Genomic DNA, 23,557 nt, shown 5'->3' on the forward strand with positions numbered 1-23,557 from the left:
ACGTGTTGTCTGTGCAGATACAATGCCATGAATCATCCATCCATCATCTATACACCGCTTAATCCTCACGAGGGTCATGGGGGGCTGGAGTCTATCCCAGCTGACTCAGGGTGAAGGCAGGGGACACCCTGGACAGGTCACCAGTCTATCACAGGGCTACACTTAGAGACAGACAACCAAGCACACTCACATTCACACCTACAGACAATTTAGAATCACCAATTAACCTCAACATGTTTTTGGACTGTCTGGGAGGAAGCCGTTGAGAACCCACACTGCACGGGGAGAACATGCAAACTCCACACAGAAAGATTCCGGTGCCCCCACCGGGACGCGAACCGGCGACCTTCTTGCTGCGAGGCAACAGTGCGCCACCTTGCAGCCCATGAATGAATCAGATAAAATAAAATAAATGCTAAATAAAAATAAATGCTTGATTAGTTTGTTAACAAAGAAAATATAAAACTTGCTATCAAGATGGACAACAAGTACCCACAGGTGTGACAAATGCGAGTGAAATAAAAATGTAAATACAGTCTGCAATTTAGCCCAGTTTAGAATGAATTGTTGTCATGCAAGTCAGTAGCAACATGGACTGCAGGATTTTTTGGGGTTTTTCTCAGGATCTGTTTGGTGCAAACGATGCTTTTCGGCGATCGTCTACACGAAACACGTAAAACAAAATGATTTGGATGAAATATCACAATTTTTTAGCTTTGCTGAGGTTAAGTTTTCAGATGGAACAGCAGTCACAGAGGAAAACTTTAAAGACTGTCAGTGTGTTTAAAGATCCAATGATGCTTTCTTGTGGGTGTGGCTCTGATAAATGGTGTAAGTTCAGTATTTTCCTCAGAGACAGCATGTCTTTCAAACCTGCTGGGGCTCAGATGGTTAACATATATCAGTCTTCATGCAGTTCTGTTGTATTCTGACCAAATGGTTGAGCAAACTGTATTTTGATGCTAAAGTAACATCATTTTATTAAAGTCACGTGAATTGAAACTGATTTAAATCAAGCATGTTTCAATCAGTTATCATCAGCCTTCTACTGGTCTCTGGCTGTCTGTCTGTGTTTTTTGATGGCCTGTGTTTAAGTGTTGTGTGAGTCTCTGTCTACTGCTTGTTCTCTCTATTTGTCTGTTTCTGAGCCCTTGTGTTCATTTCAAGTACACGGTAGCTTAAGCGTCCTCCCCTCTCTTGTACTGTCTGAGTACCTGTGCATAAATGCAGCACGTGCACCTGTGTGTCAGCAGGTTCCAGAGTGTATATTTCTAAGCGAAACTCAATCCAGAGCAGGTAGACACAGAACAGTTTGTGGGTTTAGTACCTGTAGCCTGCAGCAGAAATCCGTGGCAGGCGTCAGGTCTGACAGTTCACACTGCGTGGCCGATCCGCAGTAGATGAGCTCCATGGGCTCGTCTTCCCTCGCCCACTCCAAACGATATTCAGAGATGTCTGTACCCGAACCTTCAGGGCTCTGTGACACAAAGAAACACACAGTTAGCTCACAAGAAACCTCAAACTGAAAGGACTCAAAATTGAGTAAAATAAAAAAAGAACATTTGGGCCTCTTATGACATCCTTGTGTGTTCTCCGTCATTTGTCTCACCTCCCAGTTGAGCGTTACACAGGTGTTACTGGTGAGAGTGATGAGTGGCGCCCCACACTGGCCGGGAGGACCTGCTGCAGTCGTCACCTCCGTCGGCTCAGAGTACGCTCCGAACTGAGACACACAAAAACCAACACACACAGTTTGACTAAAAGATGCGACAACAACAATTCCACCGACAGAAAACGTGTCGGCTCGTTTGTTCATTTTTAAGCAAACGTGTCAAATCTTTGATGTTTCTAACGTACAAATATGAGGTTGTATGCATTTGATTTGTCACACATAACAGTGAAGTGAATATTTTTTTTGGAATTTGGATAGTGGTTAAAATCTAGCACAAGCTGGAACGAAAGCACAAATCACACTAATTGTATGTACATATGGAGTCATGTGTTTTTATAGAAGCACCAGAGCTCTACATGTGCTCTTTTTAAGCTGAATGTAGTGTTTTGTTTAATACTGTAATTATACAAAGAGCTTCCACAGCAGATTTCATGGCTATAGATAAATAACACACTGCTTGTCGAGCATAAAATGGGAATTACTTTGATTAAGTGGGTTGATTTGTACTCAAAAAGACTTCCTCTAGGAAATAATTACTTTACTAGTTGTTGTATTTTATGGCCTTGCATGGTGTTGTCTATAAGTCTTTGATCTCATATAAAAAAAAAAGCACTTCTGTTGTTCTAAATGTGTGAATAAGGGTGACTGGTAAATTACTAGCTGATGGCTCATTTACTTCTTTTACTATTATGATTATTATTGATTCTGCTGCCGTGAGCATTTGAGTTTCTCACCCCGGCCTCGTTGGCTGCCCTCAGTCGGAAGCTGTACGTGGCACCGGGTAGCAAACTAACAACGGTGCACTGCAGCTCCGAGCCGTGGTACACCTCTGCCGGCTTAGCGTCGCCCTCGCTCATCTCCAGACTGAACACAAACTCCTCACATACTCCCTCAGACACCGGGGAGTCTGAGGAGACAAAACAGAAAAAGACAAGCATTTAAGTGATCAGCTCACGATTCAGAATTATTAGGAACAGATATGATGATGATATCTTTTACACATAAAGTTTATGATAGAGAGATCACTGGGTATATTTTTTAGAAAATTGTCAGGGATTTTTGTTTCAGTTTTGCCTGCAGCAGGATGAAAATAATAAAAAAAAGGAGACAGTGGGGAAAACCCTCCAATACATTATGTCTGACCTTCAGCTGGAGCCAGTAATTGTAGCAGCGCTGCCTGAATGTGAGCTGATTAGGAATGTGACCGGCTATATTTAACTGGTTAAAAGGAAGACCTTCCTCAGCAGTGCAGGCCGGGAGACTTTCTCCTGCCAAGAGATTACAGTTCTAATCTGCAATAATGGGCCGACATTAGGAGAGTTAAGTCAGATATGAGGGTAGGTTTGGCATTTAATGGGCTAAATTAGGACTCTATTAGGCTGAAACATGGTTGACTTAGCTTACATTAGAGGTGGCCGGGGAAACGTATTAAACAGCCAGAGGGTGATTTAGCTGCCTTATATATATGTTTAAAAAAAAGAAAATTCAAACATATTTCAGTAAATAAAGCCTAACTCAGTGTACGTGTATGTCTGCACTCACCCCACTCTAACTGCACTTCCTTGTGTTTGGCTTTACCCACAATCCTCGGCGGCTGGCAGGGCCCTGGCGGGACGCTTAATGTACGGACCGGAACGCTGACAGTACACTTCAGGAGCAGAGATAAACACAGGAAGTCAAAACAAAAGCGAAGGAACTACACTATAGATTGATTAATAACTGGTAGTTACACTTGGGCACTTTGTTGATTGTTTGTGGGCAGATTGTAGAATTCGTCACATTTTTCTAACAGAGTAACACCGACAGAGAAAAGTTAACAATGTGTGGCTTTAAAGCTGCGTATGCATGTGGGTATGGTGTGTGTCGTACCGGGCTGTGTCCTCCGGTGGTGATGCTACACACACGTAGGCGGTAGTAGGTCCCAGGTGTCAGGCGCTCGCACACACATTCTGTTGCTGGACCGCTGTACGCTACATCCCACTGGCTCGCTGCACACAAAAATTATAATGACATAACCAATTACATTCAAGAACAACAACAACGAAAAATAAAAAAAATCCAAGCACATACTCCCCTGCTGCTCTATATGTACATCTACGGTTTATGTAATTGCTGTTCCAGAAACAGAACCCCATTGACCTAATTAATACCCGCTTTGTGACGCTGTTCTGTAACTGATGCATTGTGTAGGCTTGTGAAACGCAACACGCCGCCAGTGAAGCGGCTCTGCTGTCATGCAAATACTGTTTACACGGCGGCGCTGAAAGGTTTTGCGACTGTATCATGCATATGTATGGGTTATGTACTGACCAGAACATGAAGCAAAGTTCTGCTAAAAACTAACAAATGTGGCGCATTAAATAAAAAAACATTCAGTGTTCAACTATCATCATAACACCTGATAATAGGACAAATCCAGGTAAACAAAATGAGCTGGGCCATCCTTAAAGTTAACAGTTCAGCGAGAGATGCAAAAAGGTGAAAAGGACGTAGAAAAAGTAGGCAAAGGGAAGATAAACGAGGCATTAAAAAGGAAAAAAAAATGTGTGTCACCTATTTCTAAAGCTTCAGAAATTATATTTTAGCTGATCCTGAAACACAATTATGCTCTCTCTTGGTATTAACTGATAAACGCAACACTGAAGTAGCTGAAATGAATCATATCACATCCTGTCACACTGACTGAAAAGAGTAAATACGAGCTGCAGACAATGAAGTCATCCAAATGATTTCTGCTTCGCTTTCATGTTCTTAAATATTCAACACTAGTCCCAATAAAAAAAAAAATGAATTTCTCTTTCTTTTGCGTGATTGAAGAAGATACAGATTTAATAAAATGATGCTGCTATATGGACTGAAAGGAACCGGAGAACATTTGGTTTCCTGCCGTGCAGATCTGGTTAAAATCAAACAACGCTGTGCGTTAAATTGATGCTAACGAAGGGTGAATTATGGCCGCTTTCCCTCTGAGACAGAGTAAGTGAGTAAAATAGATAGATAAAGAGAACGAGCACAGCCCTGAGAGGACGAATGGGACATGTCGAGCTCCGTGTTAGAAGATGATGGACTTAGAACAAGGGTTCGGAATTAGCTGAATGTGGCGTTGATGGATGGACGGACGAACGGACTGGTACCTTCAGAGCAGCCCTCTGAGATCTCTAGCAGGTACGTAAGAGCCTCGGAGCCTCCGTTGTCCTGGGGAGGATCTGTTGGGAAAAATATCATTAATTGACTTTAATTTGGGATAATACTGCACACAGGCATCATTCTCAGGAGGCTACATGTAAGGATATTTGAAACAGGCCCTTCATTGCGTCAGGAACTGGTGCGATTACAAATTATACAAAATCTATTAATAATGCATCCTGCACACATTAGTGTGTCCATGTAGCATACAGAAAACACAATGACTCACAAACTAGCAAATTGTTTTTCAAATAAAAATCATAATTCCCCAAAAGCATCATTATCAAACTGCTATCCAGCGTTAGAGAAGCAATGAAGCCGTCGTAAGAAACGCTTTTCATTTGTACGTATACAATATTAAAGAAACCTTTCAGGCATAACTGTGAAATGATACACTTGATTTATTCTGAGATTGTAGATGAATCACATCTCCTGAAAACAACCTAATTGGCTGTGGCTTAACTCATACATATTGTATCAATAGCTACAGTTAGAAACCGATGGATGGTTCTGCTTTAATCATCAATTTGTGGCTCCTGTCACATTTTAAGCCACTATGGGCTCATTTTTCGCTGCAATATTAAGATCTGCTCCTCTATGGAAACAGCACAACCATGGGTAGAAATAGAAAGAATACAAAAATGTCTTTTGTGCAGCAAGCCACCGTTATAATGCCATAAACACACAAAAAAGGGAAAAAATAAAAGTGAAATTTTATTTCCCAACACGAATGGAAAAAACCTGAAATAAACATGTGCAACATTTTTCCCAAAGTGCCAACGGGTGTCAACAAAATTGGAAAAAATTTGACTCTAAATGCTAGAAATATTTGACGACTTGCATTTTTAATTTGTTTCCATACTTGTCTCCTATCGGTAGCAGTTAAGCCCATCATAGCTCCTCAGTTGCTTTTAGGAGCTCAATCATTTTCATATTTTACACAATCCGGTTGGTGCACCTGGTTTATTTTGTGCAAATTCTTAAATGAGGCATGTAAAATAAAGTAATTCTGATAAAATAGCACAATTTTAAGCTTAGATTTGGTCATGTAATAAGTACAAGGTCCGTAGGAAAGCTGAAAAACTAACAATTCTCCCTGTTTTTGCAGTTTCCAGCTCTGATATAAGCTGTAATTTTGACAATTTTAACAAAAATAATACGCCTTTCAATGCTGCCGGCAGGCTTTGGGGTTCAGAATGTTGATACGGATAATAGCATGTGAAAAAAAAATCACACAACTCTAGTCAAGAAAATGGTGTAGCTCTCTAAATCTATGCTGTGTCCATCGCTGAATAGGCATTTAGAGACATACAGTAAGATGTGCTTCATGTCTGCTACTTCCTGCTTGAAGGATGAGTGCGCTTGTCTCCAAAACTTCACCAAATACGAGTATCAAAATGTTAAAAATATGACTCCACAGAGCAGAAAACAATGATTCTTTTGGATCCAACAGTATGTTAGTGAGTGGACATGCACACGTCCATTTGCATGTTTTAATAACAGAACATGAGTTTTGAAGTGTTGTGTTTGTTTACCCCATGTGACAGTAAATCCGCAGGGTGTAGGTTCGGTGACACAGGGGGTAGATGGAGGGCCGGGTTTGTCTGGATTGGTGGTGCACACCAACACTTCGCTGGGACTGCTCTTTCCCTCCATGTTTGACGCTATGAGCTGCAGGGAAGAGAAACAGACAGAACGGAAGGTTAAAGACGGGTACAAGATACGACGAAGGCAATAAAGGTCAGAGAGGGTGAAGAGGAAGGTGACAAGAGGACACAAAGGAAGGATGGTACGAAGCACAAGCAAGAGAAATGGAGGAAATAAGGTGAGAGGAGAACACACCGAGGAATCTATCAAAAAAGTGCCGTAATTGTGCTGATTAATAGGAGCCATTACTCTCTGCTCCTTCACCTGTGGTTTCTCCTGACTCCTCTGTCATCATTTCTCTGCGGTTTACTCCCTCCATTACCCCATCCCATGGACAATCAATTTGCTTTGTTCCCAGATGTTCACACCGCATGAACAACAAAAAGAACACAGACGGCGGGTGATCATGTGTGTTTGTGTCTTGGAGCATCTAACAGCGCTGTGTGTGAAAGTACATGTAAGGTCCGGCTTGACATGATTGCACCATAATACCCATGCAAACACACTTAGAGAGGTCTGCTGTGGGTACATTTTGTCTCACCATGTCCTCACATTAGGAACTGTTATGATCATGTTTTTTTTTTTTTTTTTGCAGAGCCGGACAGCGTTCTCCACTTGATAAATGGCTCGTGAATTGCCTTGTTTCACAACTGCTCAAATTGCAGCCAATTCTCTGGTGGCAAAATGCCGCATTCATTCCTTAATCATAGATGTTGAATTATCACTGAAAGGCACCTGGATGGGTTTGTATCCTTGGAAACATTTTTTTTTTCTATTTAACTGAAATGGACTTCAGATTGATCAAACAAGACGCCTGAAGAGAAGGCACACGGGATGTGTTAAGTTTTAAAAGATGCACTCAATATCTGAAATGAAGAGTGGTCAATCAATAGCAGTAATTATTGTAACGTTTTAATCTATTTTGAATGCAATGTTTTTGGGGTTTATCAAATTTGTTATCTACTGTGTGTGTGTGGGTTTTTTTTGGTTTGAAAAGTCCACACAAAGTAAAACAAGGAAGAAAAAAAAAGACCAACAACATGCTTTAATCATTCAAAAATAATCAAGCTGTAAGTCGACATTCACTTGTGGCCTCTCAAACTATTCAAACTTTGCTCTCCTGAGGGAAAATCCACCGTTTACCTATTATGCCATAATCTACTTTCCACTAAAACTACTCAAATTACAATGTGCTGAAAGGTTACAATGAATTTTTGGTCTAATAAATTCCTTAAATACTTGCCTACTTCAGCTTTAATGTGTTCTACATCTTGCTTGTTCAATCTAAGTGTGAACATCTCATGCTTTAGCTACGCTAAACATCAGCCAGCCACATATTTAGTGTTGACTTTATAAGCTAGCTATGTCAAAAATGTCTAATTATTCTTTTGAAAAAGTAGAAGACAGCTGCAGTCATATGCAATAACTCGATCATCACTTTCCATCTCCATGAACCCTCTGATTCCACAAGTACAGCACTGATGTGCAGAAACTCTTGCATCCACGTCACGTTGCCACTTACCCTGAATTTATACTGTGTACTCCTCTTCAGGCCTTGTACAGTACAGGTCAAGTTTTCTCCAGTGTACTTTGGATGAAAGTCTGTTCCCTGTGGGAGACAAACTGTCAGTGGTCTGTGTGTGTGTTTGTGTGCGACAGGATGTATTTGCATTAAAGTACACTTTGGAGCATATGGATGCAATAAATGTTGACTTTTATGCTGATTTTATATGTTTTTAGAGATATATGTGTGTGTGAGAGAGAGGAAGAGTCTGAGAGAGCATCTGGTGTAGTTTCTAAACACAATATATGCTTCTTTGTGTATGCTTCTGTATTATAGGACTTACAGCTCTGTGTCTGTAATACATTTACCCAAACTCTTCTCACTGGATTATGGATTTACTTTTCAATATTTGCTCATAATGCTTTATCAACATGCATTGCTTTCTGAGTGCGATAGTTGTATTTTCTCTTTTATTATTACTTCCTGAGGGATTCCACTGACTGACATCTGCAGCAAAATAAAACACAGCCCTGATATAGAAGCATAAACTGGACACAATCTAATAATAAAAGGCAAAAACCAAACCATGGTTTTACTGAAAGATAAGACATCGTACCTTCCACTTTCTGTGAGGTTTTTTGGACATGTCATAAAAGTTAATGTGTGGTACTCACGCTGTTGTCCTCCTGGATCTCGAGTGTGTATTTGAGCTGCTCCTCGCTGGGACTGCCCTCGGGACGCCCCCACTCCAGGGTCACCCAGGACACCCCGGCCCTGACCAACCGCGGTGCCAGAGGCAGAGCGGGCAGAGTGCCCATGGTGTAAAACACCACCTCCGTACTGAAGCCACTGCACGAAAAAAAAACACATTTCCATTTCGTTCACATTTGGTGTTTTCATTTAAAATGCTGAAGCGAATGATTGACTTGTGCAGCAGGCGGGAGACGCCGTGTGTGTCATGAATCACAAATGCAGCAGCAAAGACGGAGAGGTGAGCATTTTTTAAAGAAGTGACGGTTGGAGAAAGTGCTCATTTGACGGGAGTGTGGTTGCAGGTGATGTTTGGAGGGGAGGGAAAGACGGACGGCTTGTGTATGTGTGTGCAGAGTATGTTTGCGTGCCCACGACTCCGAATGTGAACCAAGCTGAAGGATGTGTTCAGGCCGCTTTGAGTTCATCCAGAGAGCTAATATCCCCCTCGCTCTCGCTCCCCTGAATCACCTTCTTCCTTCCCCTTGTCACCCTAACGACTGCAGGCAAGATGCTCCCCGCCATAATGACAAAGAGGAGAGGAGGAATGGAGGGAAAATGGGAAAGAGGGAAAAGGGCTCATGTCACATGCAGAATAATAGCTTCAGATAGGTCGGTGCATGTTTGCGACTCTGTCTGCCATCACGGTGGTGTAAGAAAAAGACCTGTGCTGCTGGATTTATGAGGATGTGTGCGTGAACACATTTTTCGCAGTGTGAATACGTGGCATATGTGTTTGTGTATTCAGAAACAGGCGACATTACCTTGTGCCAATGTCGTTGTGTGCAGCCACTCTGAACGTGTACCCACAGGCGGGGAACAGTCGTGTCAGCTTACAGTGTCTCTGGCTCCCAAAGTAACATTCTCTGAAAACACTGTTCTTCTTTCCCTGCAGAGGACAAATGAACAAAAGACAAAGAAAAGACAAGAACACGGGGGTAAGATTGGTAAGATTAGTTGCGATATAATTTTAAAAATGAAGAAAAAACAGGATGACAAAGTGACAAAGTATGACCGGGAGTAGAAGAAGAAGAAAGCCAGCTATTGATTGGAAAAGCATAATTCACAATCTTATTACATCTTGTCTCGAGGAACCGAGTGTTAACATCCCCTTAGCGACATCTGGAAGTGCTTTTTTGAGGTGACGGTAAAGTATGACGGATGACGGACTCGGCGAAAGACAGACTTACCTCATCCCACTCGAGAAGGTAGTTTGTGATTTTGGATCCGTTGTCGCCTGGGGGCTGCGGATGACAGAGGAAATGGACCGCATGAGGCAGACAAGAGACAAGAGAGAGATTGAGAGATTAGCCCAAGATAAAAGACTTTGACAATAAGATGGAGAAAATGCCTGCTGTGTTTTTATGATTGGCCTCATATCCTGTCTGGGTGACTGATGTCACTCTTTATCAGTGACAGTGTGAGTGGATCAAAATTACTCAGTAAAAAGAGAAGGTCAGGGAGGACACAGGGATGCACCCTGAAGGCATCGCGCAACAACGCAAGAATGTCTATTAGTTGCCTCGGGGCTGGTAAAGTCAAGGCAGGAGGTAAACCAGGTGAAGAAAGTTTTGTTTTTTCCAACTGTGCAACTAATACTTTGTAGAGATGGACTCAGTGGGGTAATCTGACAGAATGCAAGTTGAATAATTTGTCAATCTTTTAATAGAATTAAGATTTATTTGAGCATCAAATCTAATTAAAACATCATAACATGAAAGTATCGGGACCATTCTTGCAGTGAAAATGATTTATGAGTATCTTCCTGATAATGATCTAATTTAACCCATGAAACCCAAAACCCACCAGCAGGTTTGAAAGGCATGTTTTTCTGAGTCAGAAACTCTAAAAACCAGATTTTTTAAAACATTTTTCAATTTTTTTTTTCGAATTTTGGGACAGGAAATGAGCCTAACATTGTGATATTTCATGAGGACTATCTGGACATGAGGATGTCTGTGCCTGTACCTTCCACTGTAGGGTGAGGGTGCTCTTGGTGCGGTGGGAGAGCTTCGGGGTTAACGGGACATCAGGGACGCTGCAGTGTGTGGTGAAGGAGCCGGCCTCTGAACACGAGCCTCGAACCGAGTTGTACATTGCCGACACCCTGACAAAGACACCAAATATTTCAAAGGTGTTTTTAAAGCAACAGGATTCCTGGTCCTGCATGACTTGAAGGTTCATTCAAGAGAACTGGAATTTAATCAACCTAAAATCCTAATAACAATACAAAGACTCCTTACCGTACGTGGTAGTCTGTCGCTGGCCTTAGGTCTTTCAGATGGTATTCCAATTCTTCCCCACTGAAACACACACAAAGACGAAACACAAAAGTCACACAGGTGTGCTTCTGATGAGCTTTTTTGTTGCTGACGCAGTATTCTTCCATCTTAGAGGACATGTCGTACCTGTATATGGGACGATACTTTCCGTCTCGCCCCTTATCCGAGAGAGAGACCTCATAAGAGCAGGAAACAGGCATCCCGTTACTGTGCCTGTTCACCAGCCCTGCTGGGGGGGCCCAGGATAGCCGTGCAGCCCGTGCCTGAACATTAGACACCTGTAAAGACACAAAGAAACACACAAACTGTAAGTTATACACACAACTAAAGCCCAAAACGTTCACCATTTATACTTTTTTGTGACAATTAATTCAAACAGTTTGTAAAATATAATGATCCTTTTCCTTCTATCTAATCCTCTTCTACTGGATTTGATTTTATTCAGATGTATATTGATCTGTTCTATTCTACTACAGGCAGGGGTAATTGAACTCCCATAAATATGTAAAACTGTTCGACCAAACTGAGTATTTTGCAATAGTTTTGAATGTGCACGTATTCTTGTTTGACTCTTCATGCACATGTGTGTGCATCAGGGTAAAGCCATGTGCAAATGAAACCATCACTCCAGATGTTTGAAGCTCAGACACATTGACAACATTAACATGAAAATTTTAACCGACTAACCCAAACAAGAAACCATGTTTGTGTCTGCCTGCAAGAGCGTTCATGTTGATGGAAGTTTTAGTTGCACCAAATGGTGGGTGAGCCAATTTGGCACGATTTAGTGCAATCTGCTGCCATCCCAGACATAATATCCACTAAATATGTGCCCTGATGTCGAGGCGAACCACAACCAGGGCCAACCAGTCTATGAGGAACAGAGACAAATATCGTTCGTCATTTATTAAGAATCTGGATTGCAGCTATTTGCTTTTACGACACCACATCACCGTGTCTGCGACCTGTATGAGAACACCTGTGTGTCTGGTGGACTTTACGACTGACTGAGTCCACCTTTTCCCCTCTAATTCTATCAATCTTTTTTGCTTATATGAACACAGCAGACTATTATAATGCCATTACTTGCAAATATTAAATCACTGCATGCTTTTATGCATCAACAGCTTGATGTGCAAGGACACAGGGTGCATTCTAATACCCATACTACCTGGCTATATATTATGTCTGAGAAAGAACATTGAAATATGTAGCGTGTCAAACGGCCACGCTGACCCACAATCCTTTGCATAGCAGACATTACGTCACATACATCACTGTGCCTCGTGCGAGTATAAACAAGCTCGAGCCGTCGAGAGCGCACAGACAGATGACAGCTCATTACATACTTCAGACTGCAATGAATGTTTGAGCAAAAAGGTCAGCGCTTTAGGTGCAGTATTCTGATGAAACTGTATGTACGCATATGCCAAAGTGTGTACGTAGGGCAGCTGCAGCGCAGAGTGGAAGAAAACAAGTTAAAGGTATGCAATGCAGGAACAGGAACAGGCAGAGACAGGTTAAAAGTTTAAGACGATTAAAGCTGTTAATGTCACTAAACCTTTATTCTCACTCTATAGGAGCATCTGAAGCATGCAGATACTTTGCACCGTGTTAGCATCGAGGCAAAGAAGTCAGGTGTAAAATTGAATACTGAAGGGGCTCCGAATCCTCATACTGTCAGTTTGCCTTTTTTGCCAAAGGACTGTAAAGGTCCCACATCATTTAAACATTATTATGTTCCATCTTAGTATCTGTTTAGTCATGTAAATTAACCTCTACAGTCACATTGTCCCAAGTGATATTTATTTGATAAGTTTTACCCAAAACGTCTGCGTTTTGAGGAATATAGACATTTACAAGCAAACAGCACAAAATATCCGCAAGGCTTTTCTCGAAAGCTAAAACTTTTCCCAGTATTTATGGTGACAGATGTTTGTTTCTTCGGTGACCCACAGTTTATTTATTTTCTACCCTCCTACATAAGTGGAGTGCCCACCACAGCTGTTTGTGAGTTCTACACAAAGAGATCAGTGTGGGGAAATTGCTTTTGATGATACATATTGTAATTATGTGAAGGTGTCTTTAGGCATTAATCAGTCTTTGCTCTGTCGTATGAAAACATAAATATGAATATTTCATAAGTAAAACCGTTGAGTAAACATCACGTGCATGTGGATGTAGTTTGTGCTTTTAAGAGCATCCAGGTCATTTGAGGCAAAAACTGTTGAAGCAAATTATTCCTTTTCCTTGTTTTCTCTCTCTCACTCCTCCATCGACTCCCATATTTCAGCTGAGCTGAAACTGATTAAATTTATTGCTATAAGAGCAAACAGTATTATGAGATTTTGTTTTAATGTTTTCTCATAAAAGCTCTTCCTCTGCAACACCTACCACCGTACAGCTGAAATCCATCAAGAAGCACATTTGCTGTTTGTCTGTCTCTTTATATGCACTTATATCAAACTAGTGCCTTCTATATAAATGCATTACGGTAATAGACAGCGACAGTACATTACATCTGCAGTTTATGAGACAAAATAGCAATCAGTGGCACAAGGAAATCTCTGAATTGTTCTGCTCCTTCTTTCCTTCCGCTTAGTGCTTCATCTCAGCCTCAGCTATAATAAACGGAATCAGTTTAGAGATCATCCAAGGTTATGTGAGCAGATAAATCACTACTGTCTTCCATGTGTCTCTCAGCATCCTTTTAAAACTACATTTCCTCCATCTTTCACTACTCCATTATCACTATCTGTTTTAACTCCTTGCAGATGTTAAATGGTCCAATTGCACAGCCCGCTGATCAAACTGCTTCAAACTGGAAGTGAGCAATTCCTCGCTGCCAAACCATGTCTGCATGGCACCGGCTCGTTCATTCACATACCCCTTGGGGCAGAAAGGAAAGAAAAAAAAAAAAGCTGTTACAGTGTTTACACCGTTTTTCATCTGATGGAAGCACGGTGGGAAGTGAAGGTTAAGATGAGCAGATGCTGCCCTCGTGTGGCCGCAGAAAGCACAGTTTAAATTATCTGTTACCAAACCTTTGAAACCCACACAAAAAAGTAAGAGATACACTGCAGACACAAGTCACAGCAGTTATTATGATTAGTGTGCAAATTTGGATTTCCTGGGAATAACTGAGACAAGATAAAAAAATGTGGAAAAGACATTAATACTCATGCCAGCTATGACTGCATCAGACAAGGAGGTGATTGATGATAGTGGTTAAAAAGCGTGTGTGCAGTTGTGGGAAGAGGTACGCATACCAACCTGTGGTTTGTCGATTGTAGACAGCATGTCTTGAACACGCTTCCCCTCTGAATCATGATCTGAGGAGGCAGAAGAAAAACAAGAAATAAATAAATATGGGAATATATTTCCAATGCAATATTCAGCAAAGAAGAGAAACTGTGTTTGTGTAACATGTGGGGTGAAGTTCTGACGGCTCTTGTGCCACATGCCGAGCCATAATTGCAATCTGTGTATAAAGTTTCTACATTTCTGAATATGCTTTTTAATTAAAACTGCAAAAAAAGAGAGAAAGATAATTTCACCATCCCCAAGTTACAAAACAGATGCACATTAGCAATTTTGGCAGCGATGCTGAAAACGCGGCTGTTGATTGACAAGACGAAGATTTTCATTTCCCACAGGCCATGTTATTGGGATATCTGGAAATCTATGGCTCATTACTCTCCAAGGGCAGCCAAAGTTTGCATCTAGACTGAGGAAGCCGTAACGGCGAAAAACTCAGCTAAAATGCGTTTTCAATTCCCTAAATCAACCCTAATATTGTCCATGAGCGTATTCCGTCCAACTTGTAATTCAGTCATCTGTGAAAATAGAACAGAAATAGCCCAAAAATAGAGTAAAAACAGACCTAGATTCTTTAGAAAGTGTGTTGTCTCATGGTGTGTGATGCAACACTTGTTTTCCTGAACAACTGCCTATTTCATCTCATCAAGTCATGATGAACACAGCTCTTCGGAAAAAAAAAAAAAACCTCACTAAATAATCCAGCGTTCCACAGAAAAGCATTAGTCACGAATTCCTGACCTAGAGCAAATAAAATGGGGTATCGTGAAAAAAATAAAATAAAATATGACTCATGTTCCACAATGACTGCTCTGCTCATGTACATGGAAACTGCTGATTATCTCTGGAGTCATTAGTTCATAGAAACCATTATCCTAATCATTATTATGTATCATTTTCAATCAATTGTCCCTACACCTGCGAATAATTACTCACAGAAACATCTGACGTCAGCTGCTGTTGTAGACCTGCAGTACGGCTCATTACGTGTGACATGAAACTGAACACAATGCCATATGGAGGTGATGAGAGCGTTGCTATGATGCTTTGCTAAATCTCTCGGATACATAGAAAATCTGGATTAAACTATTTGCCTGAGAACCATCCATCCATCATCTATACACCGCTTAATCCTCACTAGGGTCATGGGGGGCTGGAGTCTATCCCAGCTGACTCAGGGTGAAGGCAGGGGACACCCTGGACAGGTCACCAGTCTATCACAGGGCTACACTTAGAGACAGACAACCAAGCACACTCACATTCACACCTACGGACAATTTAGAATCACCAATTAACCTCAACATGTTTTTGGACTGTGGGAGGAAGCCGGAGAACCCGGAGAGAACCCACGCTGCACGGGGAGAACATGCAAACTCCACACAGAAAGATTCCGGGTGTCCTCACCGGGACGCGAACCGGCAACCTTCTTGCTGCGAGGCAACAGTGCTACCAACTGCCCCACCTTACAGCCTTTTAACTGTCGTGAGCGGGAGTCGAACCCACGACTGCTGCGTCGGGGAACTATAGACCCTGTTCACGGGTCGCCTTAGAACCACTTAACCAAATATTAATATATATATATACTTTTACCTTTCATACAATATATTTAACCAAATATAGCTGTGAATAATAGCAAATAACAGTAAATATAACCTTTTACAGACACTGAGGATGTAATTATGATACACACCTAATGACAGAGTAGGAAAAAAAAGGTGTTGTGTCATATTATCATGCACTGTGTGTTTTACAGATTTGAAAGGCAATGCTTAAACCCTCAATTAGCTCACATTCAGGAAATTAATTCAGTGCTACTTTGACGGTCAATTTTTCATTGACGGTCTTTATTAAGTTAAAACGTATGAACGGTTATTGCTCCTCTTTATGAAATATGACACAAAGCATATGAAGCTCTCTAGGAGACAGTGAAAGGCGCTATTTTCTGACATTTTATAGAGAAATATCAACTGCTTAATTGAAAAAAAATAACCGAAACAACACTTGATTGTAAAAATAATGAACAGCTGCAGCCCAAAAAGTCAATAGAGCAACTGATTAGGCATAAAGACATCATAACGTACAGTGAGCTGGGCTTTTCCTTCTAGTCCACAGACTGATTGCGTCATAAGATTGCAGGAAAGCCCCTCTTGTGAGACTGTAAATGTTCCACATACACATATGGTATAAACACATCCACAGGTCTGGCCCACTGACACACGTCTAAAGGTGATTTAGTGGACGCTGGAGGTTGTTATGAGGGCGAGCGCAAGTGAATGTGTGCGCACATGTGTGGGTAATGGAAGTCTTTCCTTCCCCCCTCGTGTGCATGATCCCCAAAGTTGAGGATTTTCCGACCAGAGGAGACCTGCTTTCTCCATTTGAGCTCTAAATCACACAGGATGCACACGTGTGAATCTGGTCAGAAACACAAGAACTGTATCAAACTACTGCGTTACACCACCGTGGAGAAACACACGGCTGAACATATGCGTTGACATTAATGCAGATGTATGCGCACACATGCAAGGGATTGTGTTTTAAAGTCGGGACAGACCGATTATCGCGGCCGATATTTGACTTTTCTTCTGATTGTTGGTGTGGGCATTTTTATTGCGCGGTTATTGATAAATTTAATTTGCTGACGCATTCTGAAGTCTCCGAAATGTCTCTCAAGCTGAGGCTAACAAAAAAAACACAAGCCGCTGCCACAAACCAGGAAATGAACTACTTTCACTAAGGCCATGCTACCGGCTAGTGGCTAAGTTAGGAGGCAGCCACGGATTATAATGATTTAAAATCTGGACTTCAGTGGGCAATAAAAGTGACAGAAAAGTGAAAGATTAAGAAAATAAAGAACAACCGCAAACGTAACTGGAGGAGACAAACTGATCCATCCCAGTCGATGCCACGTAAAGAAGAAGAGAGTCCTAATTTAATCATTTCTATTTTACATATTCACTTATAATCACGGGCTGCAGGGTGGCGCAGTTGGTGCCTCGCAGCAAGAAGGTCGCCGGTTCACGTCCCGGTGGGGGCACCAGAATCTTTCTGCGTGGAGTCTCCATGTTCTCCCCGTGCAGCGTGGGTTCTCTCCGGGTTCTCCAGCTTCCTCCCACACAGTCCAAAAACATGTTGAGGTTAATTGGTGATTCTAAATTGTCCGTAGGTGTGAATGTGAGTGTGCTTGGTTGTCTGTCTCTAAGTGTAGCCCTGTGATAGACTGGTGACCTGTCCAGGGTGTCTCCTGCCTTCACCCTGAGTCAGCTGGGATAGACTCCAGCCCCCCCGTAGTCCTAGTGAGGATTAAGTGGTGTATAGATGGATGGACTTATAATCACCCTTATTAATAAAGAAGCCTAGTTATGAATCACAGCTATCACATGCTGTTAAGACATTATGCATATTGGGTCCAAATATTATCTATCTGCCGTTCTTGATCACCAATAATTAGCATTGGTATTATAACGCCCATTCACACACACACTCACACTTTGGGGTTCAGTGTCTTGCCAAGGACACTTTGGCATGAGGGAGTCGGGGATCGAACCTGCGATTAGCGGGCAACCCGCTCCGCCACCTGAGCCACAGCTGCCCTGCATGAGCGCGATTGTGCCTCTGACAGACTCCATGGAGGAGAGGGCCTTACTGTGCCTGGGGGCACTATGAGTCATGGCAACAGTGATGTCATGGAAGCACAACCTCAGTTTGACCTCCCTGTGTGTGTGAGGTGTGTGTGTTAGAATAGAAAAAGCAAGAGCAAAAAAAAAAGGAAAAAAGAAGGGGACCGAGTGTGTGTGTGTGTGTGTGTGTGTGTGGGTATCAGGTTACAGGAGATTGGTGATGGGCGATAGGAGGAGGGGAGTTAAGCTACTGTGTGTGTGTGTGTGCTGGCAGCGCGGGTAGAGTTCAACAGGTGAAGTACACATTCTGCATCGCTGCTCGACACATTGGCTCATTAGCGCTCCCGCTTTCTTTTTTTTTTATGCATACACTTGTCCTCTTTCATCCATTTGGACAAAACAGGACTTTTTCTCTTTTATGGCATAAAAAGCAGACTCATAGCTCCAGACATGAACCGCTCTGTCAAATAACAGGCTGACCCAGCTTATTCCACCCATTCATCACAGCTGAGTAAAGAAAAGAAAAAAAGAAAGGAGAATATGGTCCACTTAGAGCTGTGGTCCTGTAGCTACTTGTTCAGTTAAGAGCCCTCAGATGGGAAGAGTTCCTCTAACAGCATCTGTCCAGAGTTTGGTTAAAAATCCAGGTGAAAACCCTTTGAGATATCATCCTTTTTGTGGCTTTTTTTTAAGTTATTTTGTTTTTACTGGAGTGAATAAAATTAAGTCAGGTATAGATTCTCCACTTGTTCTAAAGTCTCCCTTGTGAGCAAACTGCATCAGTTGAGGAATTCAGTGAAATATGGTGGAAAGTTTTGCAAATCCGTGCTGCCTCCTACGAAAAAAGAAGAAACCCACAATAATAGAGACCTTTAATTAATATAACAGGCTATACGTGTTTTAATTATTTAATTCCATAGATGCATTCAATGCCTTTTATATTCCAATGTTTCACACATAACACTCAACACCCACTGCTTATATACTGCTTAAGGAATTTCTTCCACCTAAAAATTAATATTTAATAGCACTAATATTTTAATTGTGGTTTGAAACTGTAAAAATGTGCAACATAATCTTGAACCCACTGAACTTCAAACCCCACCGGCATCTTATTGTTCACCAAACTACAATAACGGGAACTATCATCAGTATCAATGTTCTGCCAGCCCTTGAACCGACTCATCATTCTGCCTGAAAGCGAATCCAAGCTTGAAATTTGATTGTCTTTTGAAAACTCTTGTTTTTCTCTGTTTTATTATTTATGGTATTAGAACTTTGCTGAACTGAGCTCTCTCTCCTTCTACTCATGGCTGGGCTGTGTCCATATATGTGACTTTAAATTGCAGTAAAAAATGAATCCACAGTGAGTAAAAATACAAAAAGAGCTGCTCCTACTTAGTATTCAGGCTGCATGTAGTTCAACCTGTCACTCAAGACTTCTTTAGGGATGAACCAGAACTTAAGGAGAACCATATTGCGGTTAAAATCTCAATTTAAATGAAACCAAATGGCCACAATAGGTACAGTAAGTTAAGGCCTTTTCAATTGGAGGCTGAATAAAATGTTGGTGTAGAAAAAAAACAAAACAAGTTCAGCTTCTGACAAGAGAAAGAGACTTGAGATTAGTAATACAGTTTGAAAAACACGACAGTTCTACCTCACCGCTGACTGTTATGACTCGCTGTGGTTGTCGAGTCCAGCTGGTTAAGTGTTTAATACAGAGATCAACCACAACGAGTCGACGCTGCAGCAGAAACTGAACCTCTTCCCAGTGTTACTCCACACACTCCCGTGTCCTCACCGTCCCCCATGTCCTTAACTCGACTGTTTTTGTGCTGCCCACGCAGCCTCACTTCCTCTCCTCGTCTGACCTCACATCCTGTCTGCGTCTGACTGCCTGTGTTTGATTACCGAGGACAGCCAGACGGAGCGAGGGAGCACAACGGACAGCAGGAAAAGAGGAGGAATGAGGGTGAACGGGGAGGTGGAGGTGAGGCGGGGAGGGGAGGCGGAGGCAGCAGCAGCAGCAGGACCGAGCCAAAACCAGGCGAGAGGGGAATTTAGAGGAAGAAAGAGAGACGTTGAAGGACAGAGTGCAAAGAGAGAGAGAGAGAGAGAGGACAGGCAAGAGGAGTCTGGGTAAGAGATTAGGTACGAAAACACAAGGAAATTGAGAGACAAAGAGCGAGCCAGGGATCAGCAGAGAGGAGGAGAAAGGGAGGGATGAAAGGAGAGAGGGAGGAGAAGGCTTAGGAGGATGTGAGGCGAGGGATTACACAAACTTTTGTGACATCATCAGAAGGCGCAGAGCAGATGCGCGCCGCTGATCTGGACGCGGTAGCAGCTATAGCATGACTCACTCCTGACAAATCTAGGCCGGCTTTGCAAAAAGTCACAAAAGTATACTGGAATTATGCTGGAAATATACTGGAATCCCGGGTTTATTTATTGTCGTGTGCAGTGGGATGAGCGGCGGGTTGTTGCGGTATTTGCCCCCCGCTGTAGGTTTCCATTTTTTAAAGTTTGGCTTTTTTTTGTAAACGTTCCCCAACAGAGAAACACACGTGTCACCGAAATAATTTCAAAATAATGCTTGATTTATTTTTCCTTACCATGATTTTTAATCATTTTAACCCTGTTTCTGATAAATTATAGTTTTTTGGTCACTTCATGGGCGGCTGTGGCTGAGGTGATAGAGCGAGTCGGACAATGATCGGAAGGTCGGCGGTTCGATTCCACCCTGTAACCTGTTTCATGGTCGTTGTGTCCTTGGGCAAGACACTTCACCCACCTTGCCTGGTGTGAATGCGTATGAATGGATTGTTTGAGGTGGTGGTCGGAGGGGCAGAATGGCAGCCACGCCTCTGTCAGTCTGCCCCAGGGCAGCTGTGGCTACAATGGTAGCTACCACCACCAGAATGAATGTATGTGAATGAATAATTGACAGTGTCAAGCGTCTTTGAGTGTCCAGAAAAGCGCTATATAAATCTGATCAATTATTATTATGCTGGGAGGATTAAGTAAATGAGTATGCATGTCACTCCTGCTTTTGCCAGGAAACCCAACAAATGACAATTAGGCCAATTTTGATGCTAAGCTAAACTGGCTAAAATGGTTGTGGCTTTGTGGTGAATAGTAACAGTGAAGCTGTTGATCAGAAACATGAATAAACATATTTTCCCAAAGGTTTAACAATTCCATTACATTTCATCAGGTTTCCATAAAGCATTAGCTTCAGAAAACTGCTGGTTCTACACAATAATAAACGTTATAGTTGAGTTATCTTGAAACATTTTATGCACACAGGTTTCCCTTGAGATGATTCTTTTTATCGGACCAATAGATTATTTTTTCTGTATCCAGCCTTTAAAGTGTTTCAACTTCTCTCAAGGTAAAACTGTCCTCATGGAAAATGAATGGGACTTTTACAATCGGTGATCAGAAAGTTCCAATACTGTTTGTGGCGCACATGCATGGATCACAGTACAGTCACGACATATCGCACAGAGTAACCTTCACCTGTCAGAAGACCCTGTGACGCAGTGGTATCAACAAAAGAGTTACACATGTTTTTGTGACCATTAGTAAGGGCCTATTTGCAATTTCTCGACGGATTTCAAACTGCAGCAGAGAAGAATGCATCACTTTGTGTCAGTCAGCAGCCGAAACAAATCAATCTTCATGTTGAGGATCATCACCAGCGATGAGAAGTGGGTCTGCGGCGACCATCAATAAAAGAAACTGGACAAGCGCATCTGGAGCAGGCTCGATGTTTTCTTCCACATTACCATAGTTGTGCAACAGGAGCTAGATCCCCACGGATCGGCCTGTCAAGCCAGAGTTCTACTGTAAAGTCTTGAGGTGTCTTGGGGAGAACACTACGCGCAATCTGCCTTTGGGCCATAAAAACAAAACAATCGCTCTCCATCCGCTCCAGTTGCCAGATTTGGTTCCTTACGACTTCTTCCTCTTCCCCCAAAATGAAATTCAAGTTGAAGGGCTGCTGTTTTGACACAGTTTAGAAGATTCAGAGCTTGTTGTAGATGATGCTTGACATGTTTGCATAACAGGACTTCCAGGGAGTTTTACCAGCGTTGCGGAGCGCCGTATCAAGACGACCACGTTCACAGGGACGGCGGCCAAATTTAAATCGGGTACAGGTTTTGGAGTTCTATAGGTGCAGTCACTGAACTTTCTGATCACCCTTTGTACTTCCAAAAAACCTGAAATGACTCCTTTGCACCCATATTCTATGGAACAAAGAAAGGAAACACAAACTGGGCTATTTGAAAGCATACATTCTCATGAATGCATAATGTGAACTTCTTGCCGTTTCTGTTCATTTTGTTCCTTTCCTTGCTGTCTGATTCTACGACCTGCAGCCCTCCTCAAGACACTGACATGTTTAAAACTTTCTTTTTCCGAATGTCGCACACTTAAAAATGAGTTATGTCACTTGCAAAAGTGCTTCAATAAGTCAGTAGTCTCTTTGACATTGAGGAGGTTGCATTCCTCCTGCATGACGGCTTGTGGTTCTTAGACACAGTCTGTCTGCGCTGGGACAGAAAAAGACCTTTAAGGCCTGGAGAAAAAAATGCAAAAAATGTGGCAACGGCCGCTCACTCAGCCCCCTCTTCACACACATACTGGGCCACAGGGTGCGTGTGGTGTGTCGCTCCCAAGGAACAAAGTGAGATACGATACCCATCTTTAGAAGCCTCTAATCAGCGAGAACAAAGCGAAGTGAGGGGACACTCATCTGGAAGGGAAAAAGGGAGGCAAAGAGTGGAAGGAGTGGGGACAGAGATGAGACAGAGGAAAGAGGAAAATGGAGGTAGAGAGGGGCACAGACCTTGAATTCCACACTATTATCATCTGCTGCATAGTGAGCATTCCATCTGTTCAACAGCTGGGCTACACACTCTCTCTCTCACACACACACCCAGACACAGTGAAGAAGTTGTTGGGACATGCCTGAAATTGTGGTTGTCATGGTGAACGTTTGGTTCTCATGGCCGTAGTGCTGATGGTTTATAAAGGGGATTAGAAAGGGAGAGACGACTGGGCCACAGAAAATGGACAAGTGGACTCAGAGGGAGAGCAAATAAGGGCAGAGTGACGAGAAAAGAAAAAAAATTCAAAAATCAAATGCCAAAACAGAGGGAAGAGACAGACATGCAAATAAGAGCCTTGGTTATTATTGTTTTTCTCCACTAACTTGATTTAGGGACTTCAAGTGAATGAGAAATTTCGTTTTTCAATTCGGGGTAGGGGATTGGAGGAATCTGATTTGAATAACCAAGTTTCTCAGAGTGTGTGTGTGCATGTCAAAAACTGCAGACAGTGCAACTCTGAGAGAAGCAATAAAAAAAAAAAATCATGTGTCCAAGGTGGAATTCAATTTATGATGACACTAAAATAATTAAGCTGCGGTATAAACACATGCAAATACGTTCTCAAGTTCCCTTTAATGGCATGACTTCTCTGAATACTCAAGTTTTATGGGTCCATGTAAACATAAACACGAAGAAGCCGTCACCTGGTCCACTCTAGATCCCTCAAAGAGGGGAGAGAT

General features: G+C 42.2%; 1 protein-coding gene across 1 annotated transcript in view; it reads right to left on the reverse strand.

Annotated features, from left to right (window-relative positions):
* The window catches only part of fndc3ba (fibronectin type III domain containing 3Ba), a 104,849-nt gene that overhangs the window by 19,018 nt on the left and 62,274 nt on the right, over positions 1-23,557 (reverse strand). The window contains exons 8-22 of the mRNA XM_008280098.1: positions 14,315-14,373; positions 11,168-11,319; positions 11,003-11,062; positions 10,728-10,866; positions 9,950-10,003; positions 9,524-9,648; positions 8,684-8,858; positions 8,028-8,114; positions 6,394-6,529; positions 4,807-4,878; positions 3,542-3,660; positions 3,215-3,320; positions 2,407-2,579; positions 1,610-1,723; positions 1,328-1,477 (exon numbers count right to left, since the gene is read on the reverse strand). Of these exons, the coding sequence (XP_008278320.1) occupies positions 1,328-1,477; positions 1,610-1,723; positions 2,407-2,579; positions 3,215-3,320; positions 3,542-3,660; positions 4,807-4,878; positions 6,394-6,529; positions 8,028-8,114; positions 8,684-8,858; positions 9,524-9,648; positions 9,950-10,003; positions 10,728-10,866; positions 11,003-11,062; positions 11,168-11,319; positions 14,315-14,373 (1,721 nt within the window). The remainder of the gene's footprint in view (positions 1-1,327; positions 1,478-1,609; positions 1,724-2,406; positions 2,580-3,214; positions 3,321-3,541; positions 3,661-4,806; positions 4,879-6,393; positions 6,530-8,027; positions 8,115-8,683; positions 8,859-9,523; positions 9,649-9,949; positions 10,004-10,727; positions 10,867-11,002; positions 11,063-11,167; positions 11,320-14,314; positions 14,374-23,557) is intronic.

The sequence above is a fragment of the Stegastes partitus genome, unplaced genomic scaffold (assembly GCF_000690725.1).
Source record: "Stegastes partitus isolate 25-593 unplaced genomic scaffold, Stegastes_partitus-1.0.2 Scaffold181, whole genome shotgun sequence".
Classification (NCBI taxonomy): Eukaryota; Metazoa; Chordata; class Actinopteri; family Pomacentridae; genus Stegastes; species Stegastes partitus.